This window comes from Mesoplodon bidens (assembly GCF_964165515.1).
Source record: "Mesoplodon bidens genome assembly, chromosome: 7".
Lineage (NCBI taxonomy): Eukaryota > Metazoa > Chordata > Mammalia > Artiodactyla > Ziphiidae > Mesoplodon > Mesoplodon bidens.
Window position 1 is genome coordinate 78,193,698 of NC_138164.1, and position 22,105 is coordinate 78,215,802.

Here is a 22,105-nt window from a genome sequence, read left to right on the forward strand (position 1 = left end):
AAAGAGAGAGAAAAAAAGATAACTGTCAAGACTGGAGGAGACTAAGTAGACATGACAACTAAATTCAGGTGGGACCTTGGATTGGCTCCTTGATCAGAAAAAGGGTATCAGTGGGAAAATTGGCAAAATCAAAATAAGGTCGATTAGTTAACAGCATTGTATTAATGTTAATTTCCTTAACTATTCTGTGGTATGTAAGCTGACAACATTAGAGGAAACTGAGTAAAGGGCTTATGGTAATTCTACTTTCTTTTACAACTTTTCTAAGTTATTTCAAAATGAAAAGTTAAAAAAAAATAATGTACCATTATTGTCAACAGGATTTTAGTCCAAGCTACCATCAAGTCTTCTGCAAGTTTTGATCTGGCACTTTCTTGATCTTTATCTTTATATTACAAAATATCAACAGAAGGTTTGCAAAAATCAAGACTTATATTAGGGACTTCCCTGGTGGCTCAGTGGTTAAGAATTCGTTTGCCAATGCAAGGGACATGGGCTCCAGCCCTGGTCCAGGAAGATCCCACATGCCATGGAGCAACTAAGCCCGTGTGCCACAACTACTGAGCCTGCGCTCTAGAGCCCGCGTGCGACAACTACTGAAGCCCACGTGCCTAGAGCCTGTGCTCCACAACAAGAGAAACCACCTCAATGAGAAGCCCGCGCACTGCAACGAAGAGTAGCCCCCACTCGCCGCAACTAGAGAAAGCCCACGCACAGCAACGAAGACCCAACACAGCCAAAAATAAATAAATAAAATAAATTTTTAAAAAAAGACATATTCTTTCTCCAAATTGTCCTTAGATGGTTCATTAAATGATTTATTGAGGGTTGGAGGTGCCATCAGAAATAACAGCTGAGTTTGCTCACATGAAAGCTGTGACAACTATATCACCACTGCCACCAAAGGTGACTATGTAACCACAGTTCCAGCTGTGAGGACTCTAATTATGTATGTGTTGGCTTTCTTTTACTTGTCTTCAAAAGGTACCAGTTTTCTCTCCAACTTTGGTTATCCCTCTCTTTTATTTCTAAGTTTACCTCCTTTTGCTTTTCTTTTTTCTGTCTTTGTCTCTTACTGAAATTTCTGTGGTATATATACAATTTAATTCATGCTCTTTGTAATTAAGTCTTGAGTTTGCAGTCTACTGGCTTCTCTGCTTCTTAATTTTCAGTTTATGGTTTTCTCCCCTCCCCTATTCTCTTTGTGGCCCTCGATGTTTTATGGGAGGATGTGAGATTAATTTGGAACCACCACATTTCTTAGAACCACACATTATTATTTACCACTTTTTTATTTAAATTATTACGAAAGCTAAAACCCTAAAAATTATTTTGAAATCATAAATCTAGCTGCACACCTACAAGGCTGAAGTACAAGAAACCTGCCTAAGTAAAACAACTGAATTTGAAGAAGTTGGAACTCTAAACTAGAAATACTTTATAAAGTGGACCCCTGTTTAATGGATGCGTGCTACATCCTTTTAACATTTCTCTCAAGGGAACTATAAAGTATAACTCTCAAACCCAATTAGAACCTCTTAAAATTCATTGACTATATCCATTTTGTGGAAACATGCTTCATCTACTTATAGTAGGTGGCAGTATTTAAAAGGACAACCATACAAACATGACTACAACTTTGCCATCTGAAGAATGGAATCTATTTTTCATCATTAGTGTTTTCCAATAATCCAATCTGTTACTAGTAAATCAAGTGAAATGTTGGAAAACCATGCGGAGGAACACTATAGTATTTTAGAATTTATTCATTCAGACTAAAATTCCACTTATCAAACACCTTTAAATCATGAAATTTATTGATTAAAGTCATTCTTTAAATGTTATATAACCAATAGATATTTGCGAGTAAAAATGGCTTGAAACGTTATTTGATAACGTTATTAGTTAGACAAGGAAGAGAAATATATACACTTTAGGCAAATCCAACATAGACGAACTCAAAAATCACAAAAACAGTAAGTCAAAGGAAAGCTTGGGATAAGGATAGTTTATTCATTACAAATATTCGCTATAGGATTACTATAAATAGGTTGCCCCATATCATTTACAGACAGTTAATATACCTATTAAGTACTAATTAAGCTTATCCAGTATTTCCCAAAACTATATTATAGAGAAAAAGAATGTATCCTTAAGGTACAAAGTTTCCTCTAACATGATAAAAAGCCTATTTAGGTCCATTTGTTTGCATCTAAATGGTGAAAGCAGATATATCAGAAAAATAAAATAAAATGCTTGATACTGTAACATCAACAACAAAACTGTGAGAAACACTCTAGCACATAAATTTTAATTACACAAAGAGTGAATGGTCTTCTCCATATACCTACTGACTCTTAAGATAGAATATTAGGGTACAGAATGGTACTTTTTCTCATCTGCAGTGACAACTAACTTAAATGAAGGATTTTAGTATGTTTTCTTAGTATTCTACAAACTACCAAAGATTTATGCTTTATGTGGTCATAGTTTACTAAGAGTAGAAAGCATACTCTCAAATCCAAGGGCTTTTCAAATTAGAAATAGTAGAAGTATCAATGAATTGGACAATTACAGAAATAAGCAGTATTTAACATATTTTGCAGGTTCAATTCAAACAGGGAATCAAAATACTCGTGTCAAATCAAAATTTAACAGCTTTTTCTACAGGTCTGCTTTTAAAATAAAAGGCATTTATTGTAGTCCAAGGGGGCCTTTGGCCAGTTTCTATCCACTCTTCTCCCTTACCTGTACGATGCTTATCTAGCAGGTAAGTGCCTACAGGGAACATGCAGGAAGAGTCTGACCATCCTTTCAAGCTTTTGAGTTCCACCAAGAAGATACTGTGAAATGGTGATTCAAATACTAAATGGAGACTTGGACATAACCAGTATAATCCAAGCTGATGAGCCCACTACTTTGAAGACCCATCCTGTAAAAGTGGATTCAGTACTTGGAAAGGATTATGGAACGCTGAAACATGCAAACCCAGCTGAGCCTCCACTCTCATTGCTAGTGCTGCACTGCCTGCTCTACAGATATGACAAGGTCCCATCAGCTCTCCACGCATTCATCAATAAAGAGCCTCACCCAGAACCTTTTCAAGTGCTTTGGAGGACAGATTCAAAACAGTCCTGTCATGAATATCAGTTGGCTTTTACTTTAATTTGGAAGGATGGGACAAAGACGTAAATGAAGCTCAGTGTCCAATGATGTGTTTCAGTGAAGTAGGACAGAATATGGCATGGTTTGTGTTCTCTTTGTTCAAAGTATGCTGTAAATATAACCCTCATATATGGTTAAGTAGGTTTACCTATTTTCAACTAAAAGAAAGAAAGCAGCAAAGAAAAAGATGCAATCCTCTGTGACATGAACTCAGCTCCTGAGGAAAAGCCCTGGCTTCTGGGAATAAACCCTGGTAACAGATGTGCAGTATGGTCTGTACCTCAGCAGACAGGCAGCTCAACATAACGACAGCAGTCAATGTGCAGAAACGGATGAAGTTATTAAAATTCAGTAACTAACTCTAAAAGGAGACATACTATCAGAATAGAACTGTCTTACATCTACTGATAAAAGGACTTTGACCGAAATAAGTCTTTGTATTTAGTAGTTGTCAAAATGTCAATAAAAGCAATGTGTAAAAAATATTCCAAAATGTTTTAAAATAACTTTCTCCTCCTGAATGTTTCATGAGTCATCAAAGTATGGGCTTATTGACGTCATTCCTCAATGTGATTTCCCTTATTAGTTTACTTATTTCATTTAAAGGATTACTTTGAAAAATAAGTTTTATCTAATTTTCCCAGTTTTGCTTTTTCTTTGAACACAATGTAATACACGCAATTCTTTAAATCTAGGCATAAGCTCCACCCCAAGCTGCTCAATGTAATTTACAGAGTTGCCCAGAATTTCTAGTTCTACCATTCTCTAACCTTGAGTGGGCCAAGATGGTTATTCACATCTTCTATAGAATTTCCAAAGCTGCTTGTTCCCCAAAATCCCTAGTAATCTGGTCCCTGGTATCATTCTAAGCAATCCCATTAGTTAGTTCAGTGTTGCAGTCATCTTTCTATTTGAGATTATCGTAAAAGTGGTGACAATAAAACAATAATTTCTAACTACTTTGTTAATATTTTTAAATGTCTTATCTTCATTTCACAGTTGAGGAAAGAAGGACTCAAAGGTGGTTTGTAACTTACCTAAAGACACCAGCAAGTAAGTGGGAGGCCTGAGTTTGAACCATCAGTTCAGTGTGACTGTAAAACTCATACTCTTTCCACTATCCCAAACTCAAGCTCCCTCTCCACGAGCCTCCATCCTTAATTCTACCTTGTGGAGGCATTCTACAATATGAAACTTTAATAAGAGATTATATACACTCCTTCAAATAATAAGTAAAATAAGCCACTGAAACTATTAAAGACCAAAACAGAAAAAAACGCATTCATATAGGTAGACATGGAGAGTTAAAATGTTAAATATACAAAAGTTAACAGATACAAAAAAGTTGAGGAAAACTAGAAAACCAAAGTAAAATGTGTATCAATAATATAAGGGGTCGTTTATGCATCTGATTTAAATATATTTCAATCATGAGTGAGGTCATTTCCAAAATAATAATTTGATTAGTTGTTTTAAGTGTGATAGGAGCTAGTTTGTGTTTTCCTTCTATAGCTATAGAATAACAGAATTTTAAACCAAAATGTATCCCAGCTAGGTGAACAAAATTGTTTTAAAAATATAAAAAATAAACTTTTAAGTAGCTTCATTATAAGAAATTCAACAATAAAAATCATTATGCTATAAATATGCAGTGATACTTACAAGTAATAGTAACCAAGAAGGACCTTATTGCAAATTCACAGATTTGCTTCCTTTTAGCATGAAATTTGGATGTGATCACAGGGATAATTATCTCTGCTGGAACATAGAACTGAATTGAATATGTCACAAAGATGCCGAAGGAATAGAGAATTTTCACTGATTGATATAACCTGTTAAAAAATTTCAAAATTTAGTCATTCTTTTATTTCCAGCTTTATTGAGGTATGACTGACCAATAAAATTATAATACACTTAAAGTCCACAACATGATGATTTGATATATGTATACATTGTGAAAGAATTCCCACAACTGAGTTAATTAACAAACATAGTCATCACCTCACATATTTGCCTTTTTTTTCCGTTTTGGCAATAACACTTTGATTCTACTCTCTTGGCAATTTCAATTATATAACACATATCAACCACAGTCACCATGTTATACATTAGATCCTCAGACCTTATTCACCTTTTAACCGAAAATTTGTACCCTTTTACCAAACTCTCCTCTCTTTCCCCATCCACCAGCCCCTGGCAACCACCAATCTATTCTCTGTTTATTTGATTCATTAAAAATAAAAAGAAAGTTAGATTCATATTAAGACAACAACATGCATGAACCTGGCAGGCATTATGCTAAGTGAAATAAGCCCGAGAAAGACAAATACTGCATGGTATCACTTAGATGTCAAGATTATAAACAGTTTCCTAAACTGTCGTCAAGCAAGAAGGAATTCGATGAGTTTCCTTCTATAATGTATTCATCATACGAGTGAAGGAGGAAGGAAGAAAGCTGAGTAGAAATAGATTTGAGGGAGGGGATATGGGGATATATGTATACATATAGCTGATTCACTTTGTTATACAGCAGAAACTAATACAACGTTGTAAAGTAATTATACTCCAATAAAGATGTTAAAAAAAAAATGAAGTCCCCAAAATACAAAGTGAAAAAATTGTAAAAAAAAAAAAAAAAAAAAAAGAGAGAGAGAGAAATAGATTTGGAAATACTACAAACAGCATAATTAAGGCAAGAAGGAATGCCTTAGGGCCAGCAACAATACTATCTTAATATTAAAATGATTCAAGATATATTTCTCAGCTTGATGCTTAAACATAAATGGTCAAGCTATTGAAATGTACAAAATAACCAAAAGATTGCTTCATATACTCTGATATGTAATTGTGGAGAATTAAATGAATATTCTTATCAGTTTATTATTACAAAATTCCTTTTTTTCTAATTATATTTTAACTTACATGTTTTAAAAATATGATTACCAATATATCTAAAAATATATCATTATGTATAATGATATATATAATTACTTAAAAGTATAATTACTTTTCTGTTTATATAAAACAAATTGTATGGGTTAAGAATCTGGTTATTATTAATACCATTCAGTAATATTAATTATATGTAATTACTATCACTTGGTGTTACACAGAGTAGAAATAGGAAATAAAATGGTTTGGGTCTTTTAGAAGCTGGTATATTTGCTAATCATCCACCAAAGAGTAATACAGAAATGAGTATTTAAGGGAAGCGCTACAGTCTTTTAAAATCAACTCTTCCACTTTTACTTCTTTTTTGTTTTAAGAACCCACTAATTTCTATGTTTGATATCTACATTTTCAAGTACTATTTTTCTCTACTCAACTTTTCTATATCTTATCAATCTTTGTTCTCATTTTGGTTTTAAGCATGTATCTGTGGTAATTGTCCATAGGTACTAAGTTTTAGAAATGAAGAGTTGAAAGAAGAATCTACACAGTAAACTGTCTCTCAAAAGGATAAAAAAACTTGCTTAAAGTGATAGGAATTTGTTTTGATGATATATAAGAACATAAAACAACTTTTAAATAACATATGGTACACGTTAAAAGGTATTTTAAAACTCAGTGCCAGGGACTTCCCTGGCGGTCCAGTGGTTAACACTGCCTTCCAATGTAGCGGGTGTAGGTTTGATCCCTGGTTGGAGAACTAAGATCCCACATGCTGTGGAGTGCAACTAAAAATTTTTAAAAAAAAGAAAGAAAGAAAGAAAGAAAGAAAACAAGTCTTAAAAACAAAACAAAACACAACAAAACAAAACTCAGTGCCAAAGTTCTTGAAAGTTAGAGGCTATGTTTTATTCTTCTCTGTATAATAACCCCCCATGCACTTGGCAGGGGATAGATACTTACTAAATGTTAATTAAATTAATATTAATGAACAAAAATGGGTATGGATAGGTGATTCTTAGAAACTACATCTAATCAATATCACAAATAAAAATACTTCAAAAATAAAATGACTCTTGCTTGAAAACAAAGTCTGTCATACTGGTAGCAAAGAAATGTAGTATCTTAGTAAACAGCAGAAATATATATATATATATATATATATATATATATATTTTTTTTTTTTGCAGTACGCGGGCCTCTCACTGCTGTGGCCTCTCCCGTTGCGAAGCACAGGCTCCGGACGCGCAGGCTCAGCGGCCATGGCTCACGGGCCCAGCCGCTCCGCGACATGTGGGACCTTCCCGGACCGGGGCACGAACCCGTGTCCCCTGCATCGGCAGGCGGACTCTCAACCACTGCACCACCAGGGAAGCCCAGAAATATATTTTTTAAATAATTATTTTGCAGTCAATATATAGAATCAGATTATGGGGGAGAAAACAACTAAATAGTCCAGTGAAAACATAAGTTTTGAAAACAGAGGATTTCAAAAATTGCAATGTTTCTATTATTTTCCCCACATTGGCTAAGAAATCAATACCTAAACAAAATTTATAGATAAGAATATCTTAATTTTTTTAAAGCTAACCTGGGAAATAGGTGGCTGACTGATTCTCTTTCTCTCAAGGTTGAATACAGAAGCTACCCTTGGAAAGAATCTAATAACTCACTTTCCCCCTTGGACCTTTCATGACTGTCAAGAATCTCGAGGGTTAAGATCTGTCAAGAAGTCTTTGTGAGAACTAGCTACAATCCTGTGGCATGTTCACTAGAATGTAAGCACTCTGAGGGAGAGATTTTTAATCTGTTCACTGCTGTATCACTAGTGCCTGGGAACACTTCCTAGTACAAAAAACACATACAATAAATATCTGTTAGATGAAAAATGAATTTGATAGATGCCCTACATTTTAAATTTAATAATATTCACTGTGAGGAAGAAAATGACAGACAAAGGGAAAGGCAGAAGCCGTTTGGGCCAGGATTCCTAGATATAGGCAACTTTAATACTGGAAGATCACTAAGAATTTCTGAGGGAGAGGACAGAGGGAATAGTCCAGAATACACAAACCTTCTTTTTCCAGTTTCCTTAAATTTACTGCTCTACTTCTTTATTTACTGTGCCTCTTGGTGAGTCCATTCTTGCCTAAATATTTTCATCTCAGGTAACAAACTCTTCAGAGTTCAGCTCCCTGATTGTGAGGTAGGATCAATTAAGATGTAGTGTAGCTTGACTACCTGCCACTATTTGTCAGCTTTATTTCCCAGAATACTCAGCCTCCTAGCTCCTGTATGCTACAAACATGAGCTCAGACTTAAGGTTTGTTCTGTTTTGGGGGGAAAATGAAGTCCCAGTTCAATATTCTAACTAAATTAAAATACCTACCTCATACCTTCCCTGTTCTTATATGCTTCTTTCCTATTTTTGGTTGAATCTTCCCTATCCATTGTGTGCTTCACAAAGAATGCCACGTGTGGGGCAGCAGAAGTCACCTAACTGCTTCTCAGTGTTTGTCTATATGAAAACCTAATATCCTTGATATCTGTTAGTGGAAGTGTGTCTGCTATTTGGGTTACTTTAGTGGAAATCTTGGAAAACCACTGCAAAAACATCATTCAACTAAGACTAGTAGTAATAAGAGAAATGCTTTTATGCCTAGAATACTATTTAACAAACGTTTACTAAGTGCCTCTTAAATGCTGAGTAATGTGCCAGATTGTGGAGATGCATCACAAACCCAGAAGATGCAGGGTTCCTGCCCTCAAGATGCTAATGTTCTAGCTCAGAATTGTGAATTCACTTCATTATCATCTTTAAAATACAACCTTTACTTAAAAAGCTAAATGCAATATATTGAACAATATTATTCATAACTAGTTTTAAAAAATGATGCCTAACTAAGATTGAGGGTAATAAATAATAATAACTTGGAGCCTCTCTAATCCATACTTGCTTTATTCTGGGGCTGCTTTCTAATTCAATCTTTTCTTGTAGAAATACCCCGTATGAACTCTGAGACTTTAAGTCAATGTGGCATCAAAAGCCCTTTACAGCTTCCCATAGCTAGTAGCTATGAGTTCCCTAGGGTCTTGTGACAGTCATTGGATTTCATGCCCAGCCAATAAAGAGTACACTGTACATTCTCTAAATTGCTAGGCCTATTGCCTGAAGCATGGGTGGGTTGGGGGGAGAAGAGACTCATACATAGCATTTCAAGAAAGGAACATTAGATATAACCCCATGACTGTTCTAGTCCAAGCTTCTCATTTTGGAAGACTATCACTATAACCGACAAGCATCTCCTCTCCAGTATCCCTCAGCCATGGCTAGTATTTTAACTGTCCCAGCTGAAGACCATAAAGAAATAAGACTATAGGCCACAAAAGGCATATATACACAATGAGAAGGTGTTACAAGTTCTCTAAAGGAGAGTATCTTGACTTGCTTTCCTGTTTTTTCCAGATTTTTGTTTCTTAGGACACAAGGCTCTCCTCTTCTAAATAAAAAAGCAGGTGTCTAGCTAGGCTTTCTTGAATAGAAACTATGATCTAATAGTCCCTTTTTAATCAAGGCTTGTGACTAGTTCCGTTCTAACTGGGGAGCCACAGCAATTAGGGATAAGGCAAGAGGTGGGAAGGGGATGCAGAAAAAGGGAAGGATTAATTAAAGCTACTGCAGGGACAGTATCACCCGCTCAGGATTTAGTTGTGAATACCAAAAGCACTCCCTCCACAGCCTTGCCCACTGCTCCTTCACCATGTTCTTAATTCCCTGCGGACAGGAACATCTCAACTTGACATGCATGCACTCTCACCTTCGCCCTGAAGACTTTCTTTAAATACTTTCGTGAGTAAGAGTAGGGAAGAATTCTGAGATTGTTTCCCCACCTACATTTTATAGTTGACATTAAAAGTACTGTCAAATTTATTTATAAATTTGTTTTCAGGATTTAGTCTAAATATTATTCCAAGTGGAGAAAAATATCATCCTATTTTCTAGACATTATACCGTCTTTGAAAGAGGAACTAAGCTACCATGATTTTTAGCCTTGATTCTCTTATATTAAGCTATTTAAGTTTCTACTCCACATTAAACTATTACAAAAAAAGAAGCACATTTGAAGGAAACAAAATTACATAATCAACTATAAAATAGGTTAATGAAATAAATGCTGAACAACCGTATATATTGTTTGTAGTCATGTCTTCAGCTTGAAACAAATGTATGACATTAAAACATGTTCCATCTTGAAATACCTTTGTAAATATGTCATAGCTAAAGTAAAACTATAATTTTAAAAAAAAGATAAACACACTGCATGTATGCCTCTTGTACAACCTGGAAACTATTCTAGGTACTTTCTCTCTGTCATAAATAGTTCCCTACATACCTTTGTTCTAACAACATTCTGGACTCCAGTGAAGACCCAGGATTCAAATGATTACTGAATAGCAGTCAAACTCTCATTAGGAAGCCAGCCAAAATATATACTATTTATTTTATTTTATTTTGTATGGGAAACAATGCTTTATTTTTTTAACATCTTTATTGGAGTATAATTGCTTTACAATGATGTGTTAGTTTCTGCTTTATAACAAAGTGAATCAGCTATACATATACATATATCCCCATGTACGTATACCCCCTTGCATCTCCCTCCCACCCTCCCTATCCCACCCCTCTAGGTGGTCACAAAGCACTGTGCTGATCTCCCTGTGCTATGCGGCTGCTTCCCACTAGCTATCTATTTTACAAAATATAAACTATTTAAACTTAAGGTTTCACAGACTTCTACCCAAGCAGCTAAAGGAGCAGTGTGATATTAATTAAATCAGCATTTATTCTTTGCATTTATCAAAACTAAGGAGTTACCTTCCATTTCATAAATAAGGTAGCAAGTCTGCATTGTAATGACTGCCAATATCTTTTTTAAATCTCCAAAGACCAATCTCTGGAAGAAGAAAAAACCCTATATATTGCTTCATTTAGCAGAATATGGTTCTAATATTAAAGAGAAAATTAAGATGTATATAATATTAATATGAATATTAACACTATTTACTTACAGTTGACCCTTGACCAACACAGAGGTTACGGGTGCCAATCCGCACAGTTGAAAATTCGCATATAACTTTTGATTCCCCCAAAACTTAACTACTAATAGCCTACTGTTGACTGGAAGCCTTACCGATAACATAAACAGTCAATTAATGCATATTTTGTATGTTATATGTATAGCTACATATATTTTATAGATTTATGACATACCTAACTTTTTAATTTTTTTGATATTTCTAGGCTATGAAGTTTCTGAGTTTTTTCAAATTGTCACAAATCTCAACAATTTTTTCTAGGAGGTGGGTCAAAAAAGATCTTGCTGCAATTTATGTCAAAGAGTGTTCTACCTGTGTTTTCCTCTAAAAGTTATAGTGTCTGGCCTTACATTAAGGTCTTTAATCCATTTTGAGTTTATTTTTGTGTATGGTGTTAGGGAGTGTTCTAATTTCATTCTTTTACATGTAGCTGTCCAGTTTTCCCACCTCCTAGAGTAATGAAAAAAAAAACAAAAACAAATGGGACCTAATGAAACTTAAAAGCTTTTTCACAGCAAAGGAAACCATAAAGAAGACGAAAAGACAACCCTCAGAATGGGAGAAAATATTTGCAAATGAAGCAACTGACAAAGGATTAGTCTCCAAAATATACAAGCTGCTCATGTAGCTCAATACCAAAAAAAGAGAGAACCAAATCAAAAAATAGGCAGAAGACCTAAATAGACATTTCTCCAAAGAAGACATACAGATGGCCAACAAACACATGAAAAGATGCTCCACATCACTAATTATCAGAGAAATACAAATCAAAACTCCAATGAGGTATCACCTCACACTGGTCAGAATGGCCATCATCAAAAAGTCTACAAACAATAAATGCTGGAGAGGGTGTGGCACAGGGAACCCTCTTGCACTGTTGGTGGGAATATACAGCCACTACTGGCCATATACTCAGAGAAACCATAATTCAAAAAGACACATGAACCCCAATGTTCACAGCAGCAGTATTTACAATAGCCAGGACATGGCAGCAACCTAAATGTCCATCAACAGAGGAATGGATAAAGAAGATGTGATACATATATATACAATGGAATATTACTCAGCCATAAAACGGAATGAAATTGGGTCATTTGTAGAGACATGGATGGACCTAGAAAGTGTCATACAGAGTGAAGTAAGTCAGAAAGAGAAAAACAAATATCGTATATTAACGCATATATGTGGAATCTAGAAAAATGGTATAGATGATCTTATTTGCAAAGCAGAAATAGAGACACAGACATAGAGGACAAATGTATGGATACCAAGGGGGAAGGAGGGGTGGGAGGAATTGGGAAATTGGGATTGACACATATACACTATTGATACTATGTATAAAATAGACAACTAATGAGAACATACTGTATAGCACAGGGAACTCTACTTAGTGCACTGTGGTGACCTAAATGGGAAGGAAATCCAAAATAGAGGAGATATATGTGTATGTATAGCTGATTCATTTTGCTGTACAGTAGAAACTAACATAACATTGTAAAGCAACTATATTCCAATAAAAATTAATTAAAAATTTTTTTTCTAATATGTTAATTGAAAAAAATCCACTTATAAGTGGACCCATGAGGTTCAAACCCATGTTATTCGATGGTCAACTGTACAATGTGGCCTAATTGTGTTCAGAAAGGACTTGGGGCACATACAGTATTAAAGGTGACCCGTAAAAGAGTGAGGGCCATGAGTGATGGGTTGTATTATTTTATCAGGAACCCAGAGTGTTGGATTTTTGACAGCAAGTATTAAATTTTTTTAATAAAGTGAGTCTATATTAAAAGATTCATGTTTTGTATGGACACCAAGGGGGGAAAGAGGCGGGGGGGTGGTGGTGTGATGAATTGGGAGATTGGGATTGACATGTATACACTAATATGTATAAAATGGATAACTAATAAGAAGCTGCTGTATAAAAAAATAAATAAAATTCAAAAAATCCAAAAAATAAAAATAAATAAATAAATGTCATGTTTTACTCTTATATGTTACTCAAATTTGGAACACCCTATAATTCTGAATCTTTTAAAAGATCCGACAAGAATATGTAAAATCATAGATGATCTCTTCTGAAGATTATGAAAAAAATTTAGATTACACAAATAAAGAAATCACAGTAAAGATTTTAAATGTTTAAATCACAAAACCAAGAATACACCTTTATCATGAAACATTGGTAAATTATATCTACAAAATACACAAACTAGGTTAACAAACTCTTGTCTACCTACCACATATCTTGGGGAAGATTTAAAGTTATGCTGCCTTTGATTTCATCATGGAAACACATATATCCTAAGGTAGCTAATGTTACATACAGAGTTGTAACAATTCCCATGCCAATATTCAGTGCTTGGGTGAAGCGTTTTGATTCTTTCATTTGGTTTTCCAGTGGAAGGACCTAAGAAGAGAATGCAAGTAATTTAAAACAATCTAATATCCCGTCTTATATGTACACAAATTAATCTTTCTATAGTTTATATGCAAACATAATTGTTGATGTATTTTTCTACGTGTTACATATTTTTTCACACTACAGATTTTTTTATTCTTAAAAAGACTTGAGGGCTCCCCTGGTGGCGCAGTGGTTGAGAGTCCGCCTGCCGATGCAGGGGACACGGGTTCGTGCCCCAGTCCGGGAAGATCCCACATGCCGCGGAGCGGGTGGGCCCGTGAGCCATGGCCGCTGGGCCTGTGCGTCCGGAGCCTGTGCTCCATAATGGGAGAGGCCACAACAGTGAGAGACCCGCGTAAGGCAAAAAAAACAAACAAACAAACAAAAAGACTTGAAATCAGCTCTTAGTAGGCAAAAGTGTCTGTTAGGTTTTTAAAAATAAACTTCTTACTCTGGAATAATTTTAGATTTACAGAAAAGATGCAGAGAAAAACAGAAGACTCCCACATACTCCTGACCAGTTTCCGCTATTGTTAACATTTCACACAACCTAAGTACCTGTGTTACAACTAAGAACCAATATTGGTACATTACTATTAAACTCCAAACTTTATTTGGATTTCACTAGTTTTCCCACTAACGTCCTTTTTCTGCTCCAGAGTCCCATCCTGGACAGCACATTGCATTTTGCTGTCTTGTCCCCTTAATCTCCTCTGGTCTGTGGCAGTTTCTCAACCCTTCCTTATTATACATTACCTTGACAGTTTTGAGGAGCATTGGTTAGGTATTTGGTACACTGTCGCTCTATTTGGGTTTGTCTGATGTTTTCTTCATGACTAGACTGGGAAAATAGGTTTCAGAAAAGGATACCACAGAGGTGCAGTGCCCTTCTCATCACACATGCTATCAACATGATTTATCACTGGTGAAATTAATTTTGATCACTTGGGCAAGGCAGTGTTTGCCAGGTTTCTCTGCCTGTAAAGATTTTTCCCCCTGCCTCATCATACTCTATTCATTGGAAGTAAGTCACTACAGATAGAGGGGATTAAATTAGAGCTCCTGGAGGTGGGGTATCTACGTAAGTTATTTGAAAATCTGCCCTAGGTACTTATTTATTTAATCATTTATTTGTATTAGCATGGATTCATGTATATTTGTTTTATACTTTGAGTATGAATCCCAAACACTATTATTTACTTTGTTGCTCATATCGTTCCATCTTTGGTCATCGTGAATTCTATCAGGTTGGGTCCTGTGTCCCTTTGACCTGCATCCATTCTTTTGTTTTTTGAGCACTTCCATACTTTCTGGCACTACAAGATGCTCCAGACCCACATTGAATTTCCTTGCTTCAGCCCTACAATCAGCTATTTCTTCAAAGAACTTTGGTTCCTTTGTTGGAGAATTGTATTTAGAACTCAAGATCTGGGTGCTGAGTGTGCTCATTGCTACTGGGTGCCACTGCTTCCAGTTTTCTCAGCAGACAGAGTTAGGAAACATATGTATGTATACTAACCCATGTATATACATGTCTATAACTGTTTCTATATCTATCCATCTATATCTAATGTCCGTCAATTTAATAAGATGAATATTTTCATTATGGGGAAAAAAAAACCTTTAAAGGAAAAAAGGCTAACTGAAAGGTTAATTTTTTAGGCAAATCTTTGGAGATTTTGGCCATACAATTTGACCATGCAGTAAAAGACACTAAGTAATAATAATAACAAGTATTTACTGAGTGCTTACAATGTGCTAGGTATTTTTCAAAAGCTTTGCATGTAATACATCACATAGTATTTATAATAACCTCATGAGATAATAACTAATTTCATCTCCACTTCTCAGGTGCGTTAGTCAGGTCTACGTGGAAATTTTAAGTGATTAACAGAAAAGAGAACAGTGAACAATTTGTATGTTCCGGAGATAATCCAGACCTGAAATAAGAAGCTAAAGTCAAGAATGGTGTCAATGCAGCTAGAAAAGGGGGAAGAGAAGGAAATGAACATTTACAGAGGCTCCCTCAAGCAGCATTAAGTGTTTTACACATAATCTCCTTTATGGAATAGATTTGGGGAAATATGAAAAGAAGACTCAACATGTCTTAATTACTGACTGGAATGGGGAAACCAGGGACACAGTGAAAAGAAATACTCCAACATTTCAAGCTTGAGTGACTGGAAGTAAAACTAAAATAGAGAAATGAGAAAGTGAAACTGGTTTTAGATTTAAAAAAAAAAAAGGTTGTCTGTCAGACTTCGGAGTTGTTGAATTTGAGATGTCAGAGGAACAACACTTAACTGGAAATGTCCAACAGTTAACTAGAGCTTACTAGTTAAAGCAGAAATGAAAACCTACACTTATGTCTGTAACACAGATAAGTGGAGCTGTAAGAATTAGTGAGAATTCTATAAAGGAGAATTCAGAGAGAGCAGAAACCCAAGTAAAATGGCGTAAAATTGCCTTTTAGTTCTGTTTTGTCTGTGGCTCATATAAATAGATGTTTATGAGTGGTTTTGCTCCCATACCAAACCATCAGGCTATGAAACATAAGCTATGGAGTAAACAGCAATATTCAGCTTTCCCCAAATCTACATATTCTAGGCTTGAAATGAACTGGAAGCATCTTTAATGGAAATATTTAGGATCTCAGAATTCTCAGGATGTTTGTATCTCTTGGTATTAGCTTTATGATAACATCATTTCTCAAAACAAGTATGATATGTATAAATCTAAGCAGAGAATTTATATTTGACTCTTCTTATGCAATAGTAACTTTGTAACAATTTCAATTCACTTAAAATCATCTAGTCTATAAAATATGATGTTTGGGATTTGTCTGAATATAACCCAGACTTGCTAGAGTAGACAGAATACAGATCAAACAAAATTAGCCATAAGTTAATGGTTTTTGAAGCTGGGTGATGCTTACATAGGCGTTCATCACACTATTCTCTAAGTTTTGTATAGGTTTGAAAATTTCCACGATAAAATGTTAAAAAATCATCTATTCAAATGTTCTCATTTTACAGATTAAGAAAAAGTGATACATCTAAGATAAAAGTCTTGGTAAGTAGAAGAAGTAAATTATAATTCAAGTCTATCATACCAAAATGCAAATTGTTTTCTAGGAATAAAAAAATAGAAACAAAAGAAAAACAGGCATTTTTAAATGTAAATAAGTCCTTGTGTTAACCTAAGATTTTAAAAAATAGTAATAAAGACTAAATCCTTACCACTCCTATGCCTTCAAAAGCAAATACAGCAGTACCAAAAAAGAGAGGGTATTTTTTCCAGCCAGCCACTATTGGAAGGTTGTGGGGATCTGGCATATTCTGGAGAAAGAAAAAATAAGATGTCAATAAATTACATCTTTACTTACTTGAAAGAATTTAAAATGGAAGAGCGAAATCATATACTTCTGAGCTTCACAGCAGCAAATGTGTATTATAAATGTGAATAATTTTTTCAATAAAAACTTTAAGCATCCTATGTTAAATGTAGCCAAGCTGTTAGGATTTCGCTGCCAAAAGCAATTGTTTTCCTCAAGCCCACACATTCCATCTGAGCTAAATGCTCCTGATTACCTGTTTCCACCTGTAAGTCCCAGGCTGTTCTCACTGGGTATGGCTCCTGCCACAACAGGAAATACATAAGCATATTCAACGTCTGAGCTGAGAGCCATATAGTCAGTTATCAACCACTGCTGACGGTGTCCAATGAAATTCATTCCCCACTCTACTTTCATTGCTCTTTTGGTCTCTAAGATTTCCCGGCTTTGGCTTTCTATCTCAATAACGCTGTGCTGTTCTCTAGAACAGGTCTCCTCGTGGTTTCAGCATCTTACTCTTTGACCTGACAGTTGCCATTACCCTTATTACTTGTGCCTATGCCTTGACTCTGGCTTTGATTTCTTGGTCCTGACTCATATAGCCTTCTTCTAACTCTCATTATCTGGAAACTCACAGACTGCGCATCTTGTTCAAGATCCCTGGGTCCACACTGGCCACTTCTTCCAGCTAGCCCAAGTCTCCTCACCAGCCTGTGTTCTCTGCCTTTACCTGACTAGAAGTGGAATTCAAGGCCAATGAAAGAGGATGAACAAAGAAACTGAAGTGTGACAGCACAGGGAAAATTTGGGGAATAGATTTAGAAGATCTGAAGCATAGGTAGGACTGTGTGATATAATGGTGAAACATAAGCTAGGGTCAAAATGAAAAAATTATTAAAATGTTTGGGTTGGGCTCCCCTGGTGGCGCAGTGGTTGAGAGTCCGCCTGCCGATGCAGGGGACACGGGTTCGTGCCCCGGTCCGGGAAGATCCCACATGCCGCGGAGCGGGTGGGCCCGTGAGCCATGGCCACTGAGCCTGCGCGTCCGGAGCCTGTGCTCTGAAACGGGAGAGGCCACAGCAGTGAGAGGCCCGGGTAATGCAAAAAAAAAAAAAAAAAGTTTGGATTATTGGATAACGCTAAACTGTACTTCAAGGCTCACATGGTTCCCTCTACCTAAGGAGCCTCCTTTTCTGCTCCAGTAACTCCTACATGTCCAGCCAAGGGGTCACGAACTCCAGAAAGCCTTATGAGATCTTCCTGCCTGTCCCCTTTCACTCTCACATGCTATAACAAAGAGTCTACAGGCTTTGGAATTAAGATGGGGCAAAAAGGAAACATAGATCCATCATAAGAGAATTTGTAATGAATTGCTAATGGAGATTTTAGGACAACTGCTTTGGCAGCAATGTATAAAATGGACTGTATCAGGAAAAAATAGGATTCTCCACCTTTTTTGAGTCATTGGCTCCTATGAGAGATGAAAGCTATACAGCTGCTCAGTAGAAAAATGCATATATACATACAGGAACACTAACTCTTATAAATAATTTTAAGGGATTCGCAGATCCCCTGAATCCCATCAATAGAATATTTTAATGAAACTGGGTTAAGAATCTCCAGACTGCCTACAATAAAATGAGTTGAGGTTATTGCATACATCAGATAAAGATGTTGCAGCCTAGTATAGTGGCAGTGAGCTGAAGTGGTGGCAGCAAATAAAGGTTCAGAAGTGAAAGAAAATTATAAAATCACGTCTGTACTCCCATCTCTTGTGATTGGTTTAAATCTTAAAGGAATAAACAAAACACTAATGAGTTCTTTGTTTCATGTTAGGCAGTGCACTAAGGCACGATCCTAAATCTCACAACTCTAATAAGTCAGGTATTACTATCTTCTGAAGCAATATCATACAGCCCAGAAACATAGTTACCAGGATTCAAAACCAGATCTGACTACAAAGCCTATGCTTTCAACCTCTATGTCATATATTGCTTTTTCAACTAAGCAGTATCCCCCAGAAGGAAACCAGAGTTCCCTGATTATCTCCTGTGTGACACATATGAAGTAGAGTCTTTATTTATCATTACTTTTACCTCCAAAGTGAAAAATATTTACTTGTTAAGAAACATATGACACAGTTAAAAACATGTTATACTTACCCTAACAATGTATTGATAAATTATCACAAGACTCACAGCCATGGAAACGTTGGCAAGGAATGAAAGCACAAATAGATTCTTGAGCTCACGAATGAGGACCAAAAGAATTAGAAATGGAAGAAAGCAAAGCATATATATCCTTAGGTCAACAGTTCTTCTCTCACATGGATCTGATGAATTGGTACTATTCAAAACAAACACTTTACTCTCCAGGAACCCTTCATGAACCTACACAGGATTACCAGGAGAATAAGGAAGAGGGGGGAAAAAACTTCCATCAACTTATAATAATAAAGGAGAAATATGAAGAAAATTATGATCTATATACACTCTATGATAAATTCGTTTACAATAAATAAAATACTTACACAGTTTTAAGATACTCTAGTGTCTTAGAAATATATATATATCAAATTTAAGGATAATTAAAATAGGATAATCTTCTTTGCAAAATAACTTTATCATACTGTGAAAAGAAAGTTCACTAGAAAATTATGAGGATGGATTTACTAATTTATTGTGAAGCTTTGTGACTGTGATGCTCATGATGCCTAGAAAGGCTCAACCTGCTTCTGAGATAATCAAAAGTGGAAGCATGCTTGTCCAGAATGGCCATTGGGTATTCTACTAACATACTTTTTTCAAAGTAAGAAACAATCTCTAAGTACCTCTTAGAAATGTACAGTACTCAAAATTAAAATTAGAAATCAGAGCCTAACTTTAAAGGTATTTTATAAAGCACCTGCTGATGAATTATCATCACTGTCAATAAATATTTGTTAAAAATCAACTATCTTCATGCATGCTAGACACTAAAAAATTTTTATTAGAGCAAAAAACTTCTACAAGATATATCAACTTTGCCTCAAAATTTATTCAGCCACTTCTATAAACCTATATTCAACTTTCAAAAGAGATTCAATGATTTATAGGCTCCATTTATTAAAAACTGTCCTTGATTCAATTAATCACATAATCCAACTTACAAAAATAGAAATGAAATTATAGAGGACTTTAAAAATAATCTTAAAAACTCACAGCACAGGCAGATCAAACTATAATATAAATTCCAGTGAAAATCTATTTGCCCCAAATACTGTACCCTCCATTGAACACAATGGAATGCAAAGACTTATCAAGTCTCTGGATACATAAATTCTTAAGAACCAGACCCTATAGTAATAACAGCAAGTATTTTCTGAGTACTTTCTATGTGTTAGGTACTGAACTAAATCTTATACAACGTCTCATTTAATCCTCAAAACAACACTCTGAGATGGGTGGTAGTATTAATATCAATTTATAGCTGAGGAAACTGAGGTTTAGGAAGGGTAAAAAAAAAAATCCCTATATAATATCAAGCCAGTAAGTCCTGGTTCTAGGATTCAAACCCAGGCCTGAGACCCCAGAATCTAGCTTGTGACAGGTACATGTTTACCTGACCAAAATGCTGCAATCCTTAAAGAGGGGCCCTGCCCAAGTAGCCACCTGGCCTCCACCTTGACATCTCTCTCTCTCTCTCTCTCTCCTTAAATACAGTAACAAAAGGCCAAAAAGTCAGAAGTACAGAACAAAATCCTGATATGAATAATAATTAAAGTATTTAATTTTACACTTATCCACAATAAGCAATGTTTAGTGTCACTACAACTGTACATATCATCTTAAACTGCAGGGAATATATCTACTAGTTTTAAGTTATATTGGCAATTTATAACTCACACAGGACTAACAAACTCTCAGGTTACACCATGTACCATTTAAGAAATGCATAGCTCTCATTTATATTGTAATTGTCCATTAAAACTTTTAATTTTATTTTCTATAATTTGAAATAGAAGCAAATTTGATAATTCACATTACTTGGCTTTTAAGAATGTATTTTATTTGTTGACCCAATTTCCTCTGTAACCAAATTATTTACAGCCAAATACTTCTGTATCAAAGAAGTACGTCCAATAATCAGATTAGATAATGATGAAAGTTAAGCTCTAACAAGGATACCTGGTAAGAGAAAAGCAGTTATATAACCAATTTTAGAGAGAACTGTTTGAGTCATTAGGTGCTTGGGAATTTGAAATCAATTCTACCACAAATCTCTCATAATAATTAGTATTCTTTGGCAGAAAGATGGTGATAAAAATTCTCAAGATTAAAAAATAAAGTAAAATAAAAATGTAGATACATACCCAGAGCAAGATTCAGGTAAACATTTGAATCCTTTGGTGCCCTCTAGAGACAGAGATTGGCTATCTAATAGGACTTCCTATGATCTCACATGTTTACCAAAATGCAAAACACTGAAATAAATATTATAAAATAAAATTACTAAATTCAGTTGTTTCCATTTAGATCTCAAATTTACTAAATTCGACTATTTATTAACTTTTCAATTCAGTAATTTAATGGTTAAAATTCCAAAGGCAGATTATGTTCTTCAGCAAAGCTAAAATGCAGAATTAAAGACACAATAGGCTACATTTGCATACTGCATATAAAATGCATAATGCATTTTATAAGGGCTTTCGCAAACCTTTTGTCAGCTGAGCCTCACAATAAATTTATGAGGAACATGGGGAGATTTTGCTACCGTTCCCATTTTACAAATAAGGAAACCGAGGCTTGACGAGGGACAAGAGGGTCTTACCCAATGTGTGAGTTAAAACTGAGAGCATGGATTTGAATTCAGATCTTCTGACTCTAAAGTCCATGGTCTTTGGTATCACAACATTTTTTTTCCTCTGAATGTAAAATCCCTTCCCAACTCTTCATGCCCATATACACTATTTTGTCTACCTGACATTTTCTTGAGTATCTTAGAATAAGAACAGAGAGGAGCGACTATAACCACCATGGACTAGAATCACTGGAAGCACCACAGTTCTTTTCCCCCTGTCGATTGTCCACAGTGGCTTAACGGGATCAAGAACAGCCATGTGACAGTTACAAAGCAGGAGATGTACACGTTTGTATGGGAACTAAACTCTTAATTCTTTGATTCGATGAAATACTGAACCTGCAATTTTATGTAGATTAAGGAGGTAAAAATCTTAC

The 22,105-nt window shown here is 35.4% G+C and overlaps 1 protein-coding gene across 2 annotated transcripts in view; it reads right to left on the reverse strand.

The window, feature by feature from the left end:
• The window catches only part of SLC36A4 (solute carrier family 36 member 4), a 45,933-nt gene that overhangs the window by 5,085 nt on the left and 18,743 nt on the right, over nucleotides 1–22,105 (reverse strand). For both annotated transcript variants that reach the window (XM_081239131.1, XM_081239132.1), the window contains 4 exons: nucleotides 19,052–19,279; nucleotides 16,795–16,893; nucleotides 13,392–13,561; nucleotides 4,828–4,997 (listed from right to left, as the gene is read on the reverse strand). In XM_081239131.1, the coding sequence (XP_081095257.1) occupies nucleotides 4,828–4,997; nucleotides 13,392–13,561; nucleotides 16,795–16,893; nucleotides 19,052–19,279 (667 nt within the window). The remainder of the gene's footprint in view (nucleotides 1–4,827; nucleotides 4,998–13,391; nucleotides 13,562–16,794; nucleotides 16,894–19,051; nucleotides 19,280–22,105) is intronic.